The following is a 13146-nucleotide window of genomic DNA, read 5'->3' as shown; positions in this document are numbered from 1 at the left end:
ATCGCCCGCCATGCTTTCTTCAAGCTCAAGCGCATCCATCCAGGATGACTTTGCCCTTCTCCCGATGACCCCTCCTGATCCAACGGAACCTTCAATGTCACTAAATAAGGATAATTCCTCCGTGGGTACTGCTATTCATGTCATTTCCACAGAGCGCGCAGCCCTTGCACACCTCGAGCGCCTCTATCAAACGGATCAACTTGCGCAGGAACACCTGGCCCGCGCAGTCAACCAGATTGCTCAGACCATCCATAATGGAGGCAAGCTTGTCTGCTGTGGAGTGGGGAAGAGTGGGAAGATTGCTCAAAAACTAGAGGCCACTATGAACAGCTTAGGGATATACAGTACTTTTCTTCATCCCACTGAAGCCCTGCACGGCGATCTTGGCGTGATTCGTCCCGTAAGCACTCGCAGGAACGGAACCCCATTTCGTTCATCTTCTAGTCACTGACTCAAAGCTGCCCAGAATGATACCCTTCTGTTGATTTCCTTCTCGGGGCGCACACCTGAGCTACTCCTCCTCCTTCCTCATATTCCAACGACGGTTACCGTGATCGCCATCACCTCCCATCTCCACCCGTCAACCTGCCCGCTCTTATCCTTTCATCCATCCCATATGAGCATTCTCCTTCCTGCCCCTATCCATGAGGATGAAGAAACCTCTATTGGGGTGTGTGCCCCGACATCCTCAACCACCGTTGCCTTGTCGCTAGGCGATGCCCTCGCTATAGCTACCGCTCGGCGGCTGCATAGGTCCCCGGGCAAGGGTCCTGCAGAGGTCTTCAAGAGTCACCATCCTGGCGGCGCAATTGGGGCTGCATCTACTGCTTCAACACCAATGAGCATGTCCGCTGTCTCATTCACCTCAACCCCGTCGGACTTTCTCCCCGTTCGGCAACCGGTTCCTCCATTTTCCACGCGGGAGGAGTTTCCTCAGCGTCCACTCCTTGTCGATATGATGGTTCCCCTCGACCAGATACCTACCATGTCTTCGGCAGGCAAAGTCCGCATCCTGGATATCCTACTCACGGCAATTCAGCATCCCAACGCAAAATCTTGGGTGTTTGCCTCTCCATCCGAGATTATTCCTCCTCGACAACTCCGCTTTCTGTCTCAAGGCAGCTACGTCGACATGGACGTCTCTGCACTCGCAGACGTGGGCTCTCCTTACTTAGTCTCGCGGAAGGACTGGCTCCGGGTCCCAGAGTCCTGTACTGTCAATGAAGCCAAGCGACTTGCATCCATCGACCCACCCGTGACTGTGATCGCCGTCATGCGAGGGACGAGTAATTCGGGCGAATGTTTGGGTGTAGTCGAGGCTGAAGATCTGTGGAACGACTGTACTGACTGAGTCATCATATGCATATTAGTATCATGACTTTCAATCTCGTTGTTCTTCTTTTCTTTCTCTCACTTACCTAACAACTTACCTATATCACCGATATGTGAGGACACTTAATACTCCTCAGTATTTTTGTTCATGATGATTTACATGAAATTCATGCCTGTCTATATTTCTTTCTTTTTTTTTGGGTCTGTTTTTGTACACACCAATATCTGTGCTGCTTATTTTATTTAGATATAGAGTTACTTTTTTTTTTTTCCCATGACACTTGGTTGCTCTTAAACCAACTACATGAGATGGGTGGGAGTACTTCTGTATGGTTGCGGAAAAGACATTGCATATATCCGCTTTTTTCATTCTGGTTTTCATTTTCATTTTCATTTTTTTTTAAACAGAGGTCTTTTTTTTGGGCGTAATGCAACTTAATACCCCTCTGTCTACCTTGAGTTTAAACCCAGAATGGTTTCTTTTCTATCTCTGTGTTTTTATTTTAAATTTTTGGTACGTTTTTCATGTATAAATTTATATTTTGGACTGGTCCGACTGGAGTCTAGATCTAGCCTAGATCTACCGTGCTCTATGTAAGTATCGGTACATGTACAGCAAGCAAGCAAAGGGTATAACATGAAAACAGTGAAGTACTCAAAACAAAAACAAAAAAGGCAGACATAAATCGGTAATCTAACACATTACTCATGACATTCAACGCCCTAAATCGGCGATATAGCGCAATCAAACCAGGAAGCCGAAAAGCCACCAATACAAATCACAGTTTCCAAGATGGAGAGCGGAATATCGAATGCAAGGGCTCATGGATGGGCATTCTACCCGGTCTTTGTTCCCCTTGACAGGTTGGGAGAATGCTTCGATGACTGCGTTTTCTGGGCCCTGTGAAGCGTCTTACCGACCGATGCGAATTCGATGATAAGAAAAGGATGTAAATGCTTGTCGTATATCTTTAGCATTATCATTGCGCAGGCGATGAGGATAACCAGCGCGGTAGACAATACATCCTTCCATTCTTGACTGGCGGAGGAGAATCGTTAATGAGGTACTAAAGAAGCTCCAGTGATTTGTATCGCTTCTTAAGCGCTTGGTTCTCCAATATGACCTGTGAAACGGGTCCTTATTGCGCGGGCAAGGGTAGACAAAATGGAGAGGCTATGAGTCCATTTGAAGCCTTAACTAGATGCTCCAGGCTCCTCGCGTTTTTTCTCTTTGTCCGCTGGTGGCGCCGCTGAGGAATCGTCTCTGTATAAATTGTGTTGCTCGATGTATTCAATGACGGGAGTAGGGATGAGGTAGCGGACGCTCATATCACGCCTCAAAAACAGACGGATCTTTGTGCTGCTCACGTCATTTTGAATGAGCTGTTGGATGACATGGATGTTCTTCTTCCACGGCTGCAATGCGGCCAGTGCCTCATCAATGTCGGTACCGCTTCGCTCGACAATGAAAGTCTAGGGGGAGGGGGGTCAAGGTTAGTGATATTGTGCAATCAGATTCATTTGAGCAAGCAACCCACCCCATATTTCCCAAGAATATGATCAAGATCCTTCTCGCTCCAAACCCCCGGGGTGGACATGGTATGAACCAGATCAGCACCGGCTAACAGGGCAACCTGGACTGGCTTGCGGGTGCCATTTCCGGTATCAATTCCTTGTCGTACAGTGTTGATTTCATAGTCAAAATGGTCTAGCACGATGGCAGTTGGCTGGTATTGTTTGTGCGTCGGCTCCCATGTATCGACCATGAGCCAGTTAGAGGTCTGGTCCGCTGCGCGTTGACACATTGCAATTCTGCGACACGATCATGATTAGCATGCTGCAGATGTAATATTACAAAAAAAAAAAAAAACACTAACCTGTGTTCTGCACTAGCCAACCCAGCCTTACGATATGCATCTGAGACAGGGGACAGATATCCACCGATGATTTCAAAATTGGTACTCAGTTTGACATAGTCCGCAGCCATTTCGAACATTCGCAGATGTAGGTAGGTAATGGGCGAGAACGACCCACAAGCCACTAGCAGCAGAGGCGTCTTCTCCGGATCGTCCATCACACGCTTGAGGCGACATTCTGGGAAGACGTAATCGTCGGTCGGGGCCATTGGCGGGGTAGGGGCTCGAAGGGCGTCATTGCCCTGGCCGTTGACTAGGTCGGCCATGGTTGGTAGCAGGATAAAGAAGATATGATGGGGTTGGAATGAAGGGAAAGTAGTGGTGGAGAGACGAAGGTCTCAGTTGAGTTAGAGATGGGAGGTCATAAAGGTGGGGTAAGCGTAGAGAACAGAAAAAAGGAAGGGCTGCAAATGGGGTCGTCTGGGTTTTTACTGGCGAGGAAGAAGGCTGGATGGATGCGGGCGCCGCCGCCGGTTAGTCAGCAGTGTGGGGGGAAAGAGGGAAAAAGCGACCCGGAATTGCCGCTGTTCCTTTTCGGGGCCTCGGAGAGAATTTGGAGAAGCCACGGGATTTGATCACCTCATCGCGGCCTGAGGTGTACATTGAACATCTATGCTAAAAACAGTTACTTTTGACGCCACTTTATTGAAGGGCGCCGCTATTAATGTGGTACAGTTACGTGGTTTACGAATTGACATGAGTTGTCCCGAACAACAAACCCCAAAACAATATCACCCAAGAGACATACATCTAGGGAACGGAAATTGATCATCACAAAAACGCTGCTCTTCATCAACATTCTAGCCGTAACGCTCTGCTAGAATTCGCAGTTGCTGCTCTGTTGGTAACGAACGGAGGATGCAGCCTAAGTAGTCGTTAGGCAAGATCATTAACTGGGGTTGTGGAAGCTAAGCTACCATGTTGCTCCTGTCGTTTCTTTCTCCACCGCATAATTCCCTCGACTAATTCGGCCTTCGAGACAGGATATTCAACTGCACCACGATTATCCTGGGCCCCATTCAGATTTTCGGCATGCTCCAGCATATCTGCTGTCGAGTTGTATTGTCCGCGCCAGGCGTTTTCGATCAGACAATCAAGACCACTATGGCCAGTCTGGATCTGGGGTAACACAAGGCGGTCGTGATCGTCCATGGATATTCCCGACGAGACTCCGGTCTCCAATTCGTAAACCAGGCAACCCATGGCAAATCTGTCTGTCCCATCAGAGACCGTCTCTGATGGCCCATTAAGTAGGACCGGTAGAGAAGGATTGGGCTTTCCAAATGGACAGCAGGCGCCGAAATCTCCACGTAAAGCGTGGCCTTGGGCATCAAAAAGGATATCATGCTTGCGTATATCCGAATGGGCGATGCCAAGGCCGTGGAGGTGAAGAAGCGCTCGTATGATGTCCTGATACCAAAGGACGATCCGTATCAATAGCCTCTATGATGTTTGGATGATCTCTTCACAATGCAAGCATGACAAAGAGAACACTGGCGGATCAAATCCAGCATTCTTTGCAGCCAATCGCGAAGCCATTCGCGGCCTTGGAATAACCGCCCAGGAGTCTGGCTTTGGTCAGTGAATACCTCCTCTCGGGGTCGCTCAGTGGGCTGTTCAGGGCGGCGGGGTGACTAACTCTATCTGTGCTCTGGGAGCAGATCGCTTCCAGAGGCGGTTAGCCTTGCCGCCACTTATATTACAAAATGAGTAGAGCTTTACTTCGTGCTCCAATAACTATTCCACAATTCTCATTATTAGATATTAAAAGTAACCCATCAATTCCAGACTCGTATTTATATATATATACGTATACATCACTCGTCCGGTGTATAAACCCTTCCTTGGATTAATCATGCTCGAAATCGAGCGTAAAGTGTGGCCGGATCAGTCACTATTTAACTTTCGAGAAGATCAACGAGAAAAGTTACACAGAGTTGATGGTTTCTACTCTACTATTATTAACCAAGCTCATTTTCTTGATTTGAGATTGATTTCTCATGCGTGTCATTTTGAGAGTTCTCCACTTGAATCGGCGCAGAATATACAGAGGATGGAGGAGAATCTTTCTGACATCGTGACCCACCCAGATCCTAATCATTACATCCACCAAACGACAACCAGATAATGAATATGGACCAGCCAGTTGCAGTTTTATCTCAGAAAATGAAGCCGAGATATCTTTTATATACCGTGGGAATTCAAGGTGCGAACGTGTGGGGGGGTACATATAAACCGAGGACCACTATCAGCCCTGTATAGATACGCTAGCCTGCTCCTGTACATAGTAAGTTATGGGAGGCTGTTATGGTCTGAACCCCCTAATAAACAGTCAGAACCTCAAAAAAAGAAGAAGAAGAAAATCCAATGCATTTCACCTTGGTTGAAACAATTTTTTTTTTGAAAGTAGAAGATGCTCGAGTCGAGGTACTGCGTTGGGCGGTCTAATACATGTTTTCGTACCCAAGAATGGCCGGAATACTGATGGGACAGAGAGAAGCACGAGTCTTAACCAGATAGATATAATCAAGCAAGAATTCCAAGGGGTAAAAACCGCCCTATGATTTTCCGAAACTTCTCAGAGACAATATGAATGGAATGGGATTATGTTTCGGCCCTAGAAAACAAGAAAAGGTGATGGTGGCTGCACTGTCGACCTCTGGCGGTCTCCGAACTCAGACGAGCGTCACCACCGCCAACCACGCCAACGAGGCTAAACTGACTGAACTGACCTCTCTTCTCTTCCTCCTCCCCTTCATCTCAACATCTCGCAACCAGTGCTTTCTCCACGGCTGCATATCATCTCTTGTCTAGTATTTATCTATCCGCTTGACTGTCTTTCCCTTATTCTCTATTGTTAAATTTCTGCCTTCTTTCCCGTCTCTCCCCTGAGCCGATTGCTTCCCCCGAGCGAATCACTCACCCCTCCCCCATACCAACCAAACGACGGAACCCGCCTCGCCCTCAACGAGCCCCTCCCGATTTTCCTTTATACAATTAACGGATGGCGGGTTGAACGGTGCTTACTGATGAGCGAGCTCTTCCTGTCCAGCTCTCGTTAGCAATTAACATATGGCCAGGCAAAGGCCCAATTTCCACCCCCAGGACCCTCTTGAGGACTCTCCCACACTATCCTCCTCTGCGGCTGCTTCCGCTACTGTCGCCAGGTACATACCAGATCTCCTTTCATTCCTACCCCGCTACGGTCCTCTCGCCTGGGATCCTTTTGAGTTTTGTTCATCCCCTGCCCTACGGTGATACCGCAGCACCGGTCTCGCTAGCACCCGCATAGAAGGCTCGGTTGATAAGCGTTGGCCATCAGCCCTTTTGGCACCGCTGACCACGTTGGGGCTGTGAATATCCTGTCTTCACGTTTAATGGAATCTGCTCTACCCACACCCGAACTGCTACCTTACCCCTACACCGTCATTCCCACGGTCATACCTTTTCCTCGTCTTTCTCGAGCCCTACTTCATCTGCCGTTCCATTGTCTAGACGTGCTCAGCTTCTCATGTCCTCCAGAATTACTCGCTCGGCTGCGAGACTAGCTGCAGATTCTCCCTCTCCGCCTATCCCCGCCGCTGGCTCGGCTCCATCTCGAAAGCGTAAAGCCCCCGCACGGCGCGATCGATCCGAGGACCCCTCAGAGCCCACGAATCCTCCATCGCCTCATCGAAAGGCTAAGCGACAGCGGCGTACAGCATCCCCCCGAGCTGTAGCTGCTCCTGCTGCCTCCCATCGAGGTACACGAAATCGCCCAGCTATGTCCCAATCCAGGTAAGTTGGATTGATTCTCTCTACTGGAGGCGAATATTTCCTGATGACATTTTTACCTGTAGTTCATCATCACATCCCGTGGAGGAATCCTCGAGAAGCCCGGAATCTCCCCCACAATCTAGAAGGAAGTCTAGTCGACATGGGAAAGTGTCTCAAGGTAAGACTTGCAAGAGAGAGAAAAAAAAAAAAAAGCTCACCTTTCCTATTTATTACCAAAAAGAATGTCAAATACTAATACATTCGGTGACATAGAGCGCTCTCTGGCTACCCAGTCACCTCCTCCCAATCGACAGAAGAAGCGCCCTTCTAGGACTCGTCCCGATGTAATTATGAAAGAAGCTGACGAGGAATTGGATAGGCGTGATAGACCCGAGGAACAAGAATCTTCACCTCCAAGTGATAGCAATGATGGTACAAATCCTTCGGGTCTTGATGACGACGAGGATGATGAAGACGATGGAGATCTCTTTCATAACAGCCTATTTGGATCAAGAAGCTCCCTCGGACTCCAGAGTACCCTTCGCGCTTTGAGCGGTATGATGTCAGGGATGTCCTCTCGCTTGCGAGATATTCTGCAGAACTTGAGAATGAAAGATGACCCGTCCGTTCAACTGATCGCTCTCCAGGAGCTTTCAGATCTACTACTTGTATCGAACGAGGACAACCTTTCCGGTCAATTTTCCCCTGATCCATATGTAAAGGAGCTGGTTTCTCTTATGCAACCAAATGATTTTGGTGAAGAGAATCCGGAAATTATGCTCCTAGCTTGCCGTTGTTTGGCCAACTTGATGGAAGCTTTGCGCGGCTCAGTGGCTAATGTCGTTTACGGTGGTGCTGTCCCGATTTTGTGCCAGAAACTGCTGGATATTCAATTTATTGACTTGGCGGAGCAAGCTCTAAGTGTAAGCTTTTTTTTTCTTATTTTATTTCGTTTTCACGTCTCGTCACTTAGCCCACTACCAGATTTTGTTTCTCCGCTGACTTTCTCTATGTAGACTCTCGCCAAGATTTCCGTCGATTTCCCAGCATCTATCGTGAGAGAAGGTGGCTTAACGGCCTGCTTGACGTACCTCGACTTTTTCCCGACAAGTACCCAGCGTACTGCAGTAACTACGGCTGCCAACTGTTGTCGCAATTTACCTCATGATTCGTTCCCCGTTGTCAGAGACGTCATGCCCACTCTTCTTAATGTCCTGTCAAGCAATGACCCCAAGGTTGTTGAACAGGGTTGTCTCTGTGTATCTCGAATCGTGGAGAGCTTCAAGCACAAGCCGGAAAAACTAGAGGAGCTAATTGAGCCTGCAATGTTGAAAGCGGTGCTTCGTTTGCTCCTCCCAGGTACTACCAACCTAATTGGGCCACATATTCATACGCAGTTTCTTCGTGTCTTGGCAATTACATCGAAAGCAAGTCCTCGACTGTCAGCAGAGCTGCTCAGGATGGACGTCGTCGACACACTCTATCAAATCTTAACCGGGGTATCTCCCCCAGACAATCTTGAGAATACAGCCATCAAGATGGACAGTGTTCTTGTTATGCAAGCATTGATACACAGACCGAAAGAGCAGGTCTCGGAGACCTTGAATGTTATTTGCGAGCTCCTGCCTGGTGTCCCAAACCGTCAAACCTCTCCGGCTGACGGCTTACCACCTTCTCCAGACAGCGATGTAACCTTGGGGTTAAAATCCCCTAAAGCAAAGGAGTCTGCCGAGAAACGACGCTCTTTGCTGATGGACTGTAAAGCAGAACTCCGACGGTTTGCCATGATCCTGCTGCCAACCCTCACCGATGCGTATTCTAGCACCGTAAATCTAGAAGTGCGCCAGAAAGTACTCATTGCTCAACTCAAAATGCTTCATAATCTGGATCCGACTTTGATCGAGGAAGCATTACGATCTGTACCATATGCGTCATTTTTGGCCGCTATATTATCTCAAAAAGATCATCCTTCGTTGGTCTCATCCGCTCTCCGCTGTGCAGAATTGCTTTTCCAACGACTAGAGCCTGTTTATCAACATCAATTCCATCGTGAAGGCGTTATATCAGAGATTGTTAAACTAGCTGAGGGGCCACTCTCAACCGATAAGCAAGGAAAGTCGTCCCAGGATTCTGCTCCCGACTCTGCCATGGACGTCTCAGAGGATTCCACCCATGGTCCAAGCTCCGTCATCCCTCTTGCTCCAGCCAACCCAAATACACACGCGGACGACGAGGATAGCCCTGACGAAGATGGCCCTGATGGGGAGGATGATTATGATGAGAATGAGGATGATCCTGATGAGGACAACGACGACATCTCCGAATCTGAGAGCTCTTCCTCTGCCTCTGCTCGGGGCTTCTCCGCAAGGATGGAAACCGTCATGAATGACTTGGTCGTCCGCGATGCACGTGCTTTCATCGAGCTTTACGAAACTGGAAACGGTCGGGAGATGCGAGAAAAGGCGCTTGAAATCCTGAATGAGTTACGAGCACTAGCCAAGGAAATAGAAACCTGCTGCTATTCCGGAATTGGCGATCGGAACGGTGAAGGATTGACTCTTTTCCGGCAACTGGCAAGCTATTTTGACGGGGACGCGCTGGACAGCATCACTAGCTCTGAGCTACTCAACTCGGGCGTCATTGATACTCTACTTGGTGTGTTTGATGACTTCAAATGTGAGTTAGGCTAGTCAACTACATTTATTATATAACTTGATACTAACAGAAGGTTCTTTCTAGCTCAATCTAAGCGCGAAGCACGTGGCGCTTTCCTTCAAGCATTCCTGGGTTCAATGATCTCCGAAAAAGCGCAGAGCCAAAGCACTGCCACAACACCCTTCAGTGTTCTGATTAACAAGCTTCAAGACTTGCTCAGCCGGACTGAGCATTTTGAGGTCATGACCGTGAGCCATAATTCGCTGGAGAATACGCGTAGCAATGCAGCCTACATGCTTGGGAAGCAGCTTCGACTAAAGCTGGTTGCTGACGAGGATTCCGATATCCCCCGCTCGTACCGCAACATTATGGTCTCCATTCACGCAATCGCAACTTTCAAAGCCCTGGATGACTTCCTTCATCCTAGGATCAGCTTATCCGACCGACCAAAGCCGTCTCGCAATCGAGACACTATTCTTTCCCAAATCGCCAATGCCGCTCGGCTCCGGGATCAACTTGCAGGGAATACTGACCCTAACGGAGGTGAAGTACCCCCCTTTCCACGACCATCTGGAAGCAACACCCTTCAAAATAGGGAGCAGCGGGCCGTCCCCAAAGAACATTCCGGCGACGGACAAGGTCGAGCCTCAAGGCCTCAGCGGCCTGATCAGCACCCTCATCCGGATGGTGAACATGAGGATGAACCTTTGGAGTGCGCTGATGAACGGCATTTGAGTGAAGATGACAACGATGAAGATGAAGATGGCGATGAGGAGGAGCTCAATGCTATTGTGGATGATCTGGACGATGACATGTCGGATGACAATGTACACGACCCCTCTGCCGTGAATATGGAAGTAGCTTCGTCAGGGAAAGTAACTGCACGAAAAGAAGATGGCACCCGTGTATCAACACCGTCCCAATCAACCCCAGTGTCCAAATCGTCAGTCGGACCTCAATCCTCTCTGAACTCGACTGGAGGTGGCTCGCTCGCCCTGGCTGGCCGTCCGTTTTCGTATGCTGCAGCCATGGCCTCTATCCCTTCGGACTGGCACATAGAGTTTAGCATCGATGGCCAGTCGGTCTCAAGTGAAACAACTATCTACCGTGCTGTTCATCATAACCGTCAGCATGTGGATCCTAGCGGAAAGAATGTGTGGTCCGCAATCCATACGGTCAAATTTAGACGGATTCCAGGCCCACCACCACCGGAGCCCTCGACGGTAACAACCACCGTTTCTGGGCCCAACTCGCAAAACGGCACTGCCGGAATGCCATCCTCTTTAAATCAAGATCCTACTACCTCCTCGATCTTGCGATTGCTTCGTGTTTTACACGAGATGAACACCACCCTCGATGATATACTAGCAGAAACAAAAGATCTTGTAGCTCTCAAACCCGAGCCGCTAGCTCAGTTTATCAACACGAAGCTCACCGCTAAGCTCAACCGACAGCTAGAGGAGCCTCTGATCGTTGCTAGCAGCTGTCTTCCTGACTGGAGCGAAGACCTTGCTCGCTTTTTCCCCTTCTTGTTCCCGTTTGAGACGCGTCACTTGTTCCTTCAATCGACCGCCTTTGGATATTCGCGGGCGATGATGCGCTGGAACAACTCACAGAACGATGACAGTCGGAACGACCACAGACGCGATGACCGGCCAATTTTAGGCCGCCTGCAACGACAAAAAGTACGAATCTCAAGAAGTCGCATTCTTGAATCGGCGATGAAAGTAATGGAGCTCTATGGCTCTTCCCCAAGTGTACTCGAAGTTGAATATTTTGAGGAAGTCGGAACCGGACTCGGCCCAACACTTGAATTCTACTCGACCGTTTCTAAAGAATTTTCCAAGAAGAAGCTCAAACTGTGGCGGGAGAATGATTGTAATAATACTGAGGAATATGCTTTCGGCAATCGTGGTTTATTCCCTGCTCCAATGAGTGAGGAGCAACTTTCGTCGGAAAGTGGGAAGAAGCAGCTGCATTTGTTCAAAACGCTTGGGAAGTTTGTTGCCCGATCAATGCTGGACTCGAGAATCATTGATATTTCGTTCAATCCGGCTTTCTTCCGCATCGCCGACACCTCTTCCGTAGTTGCTCCATCACTTGGCACCGTCAAAGCAGTTGATCAAGACCTGGCAAATTCTCTACTCCTGTTGAAACGCTTTGCAACCGCCAAGAAAGCAATTGAGGAGAAGAAGTTTCTTTCCGGATACGAGAAGGCTCAAGCTTTGACAGCGGTTGAGGTGGACGGAGTTACTGTTGAGGATCTTAGCCTCGATTTTACACTCCCAGGCTATCCCGCCATAGAGCTGGTCAAAAATGGCTCTAACATTCCTGTCACCATGGATAATGTTGACCTCTACGTCGATCGGGTCGTGGATATGACCCTAGGAGATGGGGTTCAAGCCCAAGTAGAAGCGTTTAGAGCTGGTTTCTCGCAGGTTTTCCCGTACTCTGCACTGCAAACATTCACACCAAACGAACTTGTCATGTTATTCGGAAGAGCCGAAGAAGACTGGACGATCGAAAGTAAGTTTCATAGGTTGGAGTTTCATGACCTTAAATTTGCTAACATTTGCTTTCTTTTAGCCTTAATGGACTCGATCAAGGCCGACCACGGATTCAATATGGATAGTCGAAGCGTTCGAAACCTGCTTCAAACAATGAGTGAATTGAATACACAGCAACGGCGAGACTTCCTTCAGTTTGTAACGGGTAGCCCCAAACTTCCAATCGGAGGTAGGCTCTCTTCTTCCCAGCACTCTTGAGTTGGTGCTAATTTTACTTTTAGGGTTCAAGAGTCTCACGCCAATATTTACGGTTGTGTGTCGACCAAGCGAACCCCCATACACGCCCGACGACTACCTGCCCAGTGTTATGACCTGTGTAAACTACTTGAAGCTGCCAGACTACAGCACTTTGGATGTCCTTCGAGGGCGGTTGGATGTTGCTATTAAGGAAGGACAGGGCGCCTTCCACCTGTCCTAAACGGTGCCTGTCCTTATTGCCCTGTACACTCGCTTGATTCTTCCTGTTGAAAAAAGACACCCGAGGCAAAAAAAAAAAAAAAAAAAAAAAAAAAAAACATGAACGATACGGAGGACATGGAAAGGAATTAATACCCCAAGGCAGTATAGTAACTACAGCACGTTTTATTTTCGAAGAAGGTGGGACAATACCACGACAGCCACATGAGTGAATTTGACTTCTTTGGTGGGTTTTTGTTTTGCATTCGGGTTTTTATAATACTTTTTTTTTCTTTTAATTTTCTTTAATGCCCTCACTGTCTGAGTATTCAGTTAGGAAAGGAGTCTAAAGGGGGTTTCTTAGTTGTCTCTAGATAGAAATGGAATAATCGGTTATTCAACTTGATTTGACTGCGGGTCGTGTCTATGTATATTCAAATTCAATCTATGTTATTCCGTTTTGTCTCCGGATCAATTATCTAGTAGGTCTAGTGGAATATATAGCAAAAATCGGAATTCAGAAG

The 13146-nt window shown here is 48.3% G+C and overlaps 4 protein-coding genes across 4 annotated transcripts; 2 read left to right on the top strand and 2 right to left on the bottom strand.

Annotated features, from left to right (window-relative positions):
• Positions 1–64: 64 nt before the first annotated feature.
• Positions 65–1351, top strand: P175DRAFT_0469639 (uncharacterized protein; the record flags this gene model as incomplete). The annotated part of the gene is made up of 2 exons (XM_040895009.1): positions 65–400; positions 467–1351. 2 exons carry the CDS (start codon positions 65–67, stop codon positions 1349–1351), a joined length of 1221 nt encoding a protein of 406 aa, XP_040755435.1.
• A 1175-nt stretch (positions 1352–2526) lies between these two features.
• On the bottom strand, positions 2527–3514 carry P175DRAFT_0505775 (nicotinamide/nicotinic acid mononucleotide adenylyltransferase; the record flags this gene model as incomplete). The annotated part of the gene is made up of 3 exons (XM_040898135.1): positions 2527–2805; positions 2871–3144; positions 3210–3514. The coding sequence occupies 3 exons, from the start codon at positions 3512–3514 to the stop codon at positions 2527–2529; spliced, it is 858 nt and encodes a 285-aa protein (XP_040755434.1).
• Positions 3515–3865: 351 nt separating this feature from the next.
• Positions 3866–4988, bottom strand: P175DRAFT_0553330 (uncharacterized protein). The gene is made up of 3 exons (XM_040900479.1): positions 4743–4988; positions 4166–4691; positions 3866–4113 (listed from the first exon to the last, which is right to left on the bottom strand). Exons 1-3 carry the CDS (start codon positions 4785–4787, stop codon positions 4049–4051), a joined length of 636 nt encoding a protein of 211 aa, XP_040755433.1. The 5' UTR covers positions 4788–4988; the 3' UTR covers positions 3866–4048.
• A 1771-nt stretch (positions 4989–6759) lies between these two features.
• P175DRAFT_0489206 (HECT-type E3 ubiquitin transferase UFD4) lies at positions 6760–12644 on the top strand (the record flags this gene model as incomplete). The annotated part of the gene is made up of 7 exons (XM_040895721.1): positions 6760–7025; positions 7088–7182; positions 7278–7927; positions 8021–9680; positions 9744–12185; positions 12246–12395; positions 12448–12644. 7 exons carry the CDS (start codon positions 6760–6762, stop codon positions 12642–12644), a joined length of 5460 nt encoding a protein of 1819 aa, XP_040755432.1.
• Positions 12645–13146: the final 502 nt, after the last annotated feature.

Source organism: Aspergillus ochraceoroseus, assembly GCF_002846915.1.
Source record: "Aspergillus ochraceoroseus IBT 24754 chromosome Unknown P175scaffold_1, whole genome shotgun sequence".
NCBI lineage: Eukaryota > Fungi > Ascomycota > Eurotiomycetes > Eurotiales > Aspergillaceae > Aspergillus > Aspergillus ochraceoroseus.
The sequence above is the reverse complement of the archived record's forward strand: the minus strand, read 5'-3'. Positions and strand labels throughout refer to the sequence as shown.

What these genes read in the sequence shown, in the direction of transcription:
- P175DRAFT_0553330 (XM_040900479.1), bottom strand. Translation starts at nt 4,787, where the DNA reads ATGGCTTCGCGATTGGCTGCAAAGAATGCTGGATTTGATCCGCCA. An exon ending in ATGCTGGATTTGATCCGCCA is followed by an intron (nt 4,692 to 4,742) that starts GTGTTCTCTTTG and finishes CAAACATCATAG; the next exon opens with AGGCTATTGATACGGATCGT. An exon ending in GAAACGACAGGAGCAACATG is followed by an intron (nt 4,114 to 4,165) that starts GTAGCTTAGCTT and finishes ACGACTACTTAG; the next exon opens with GCTGCATCCTCCGTTCGTTA.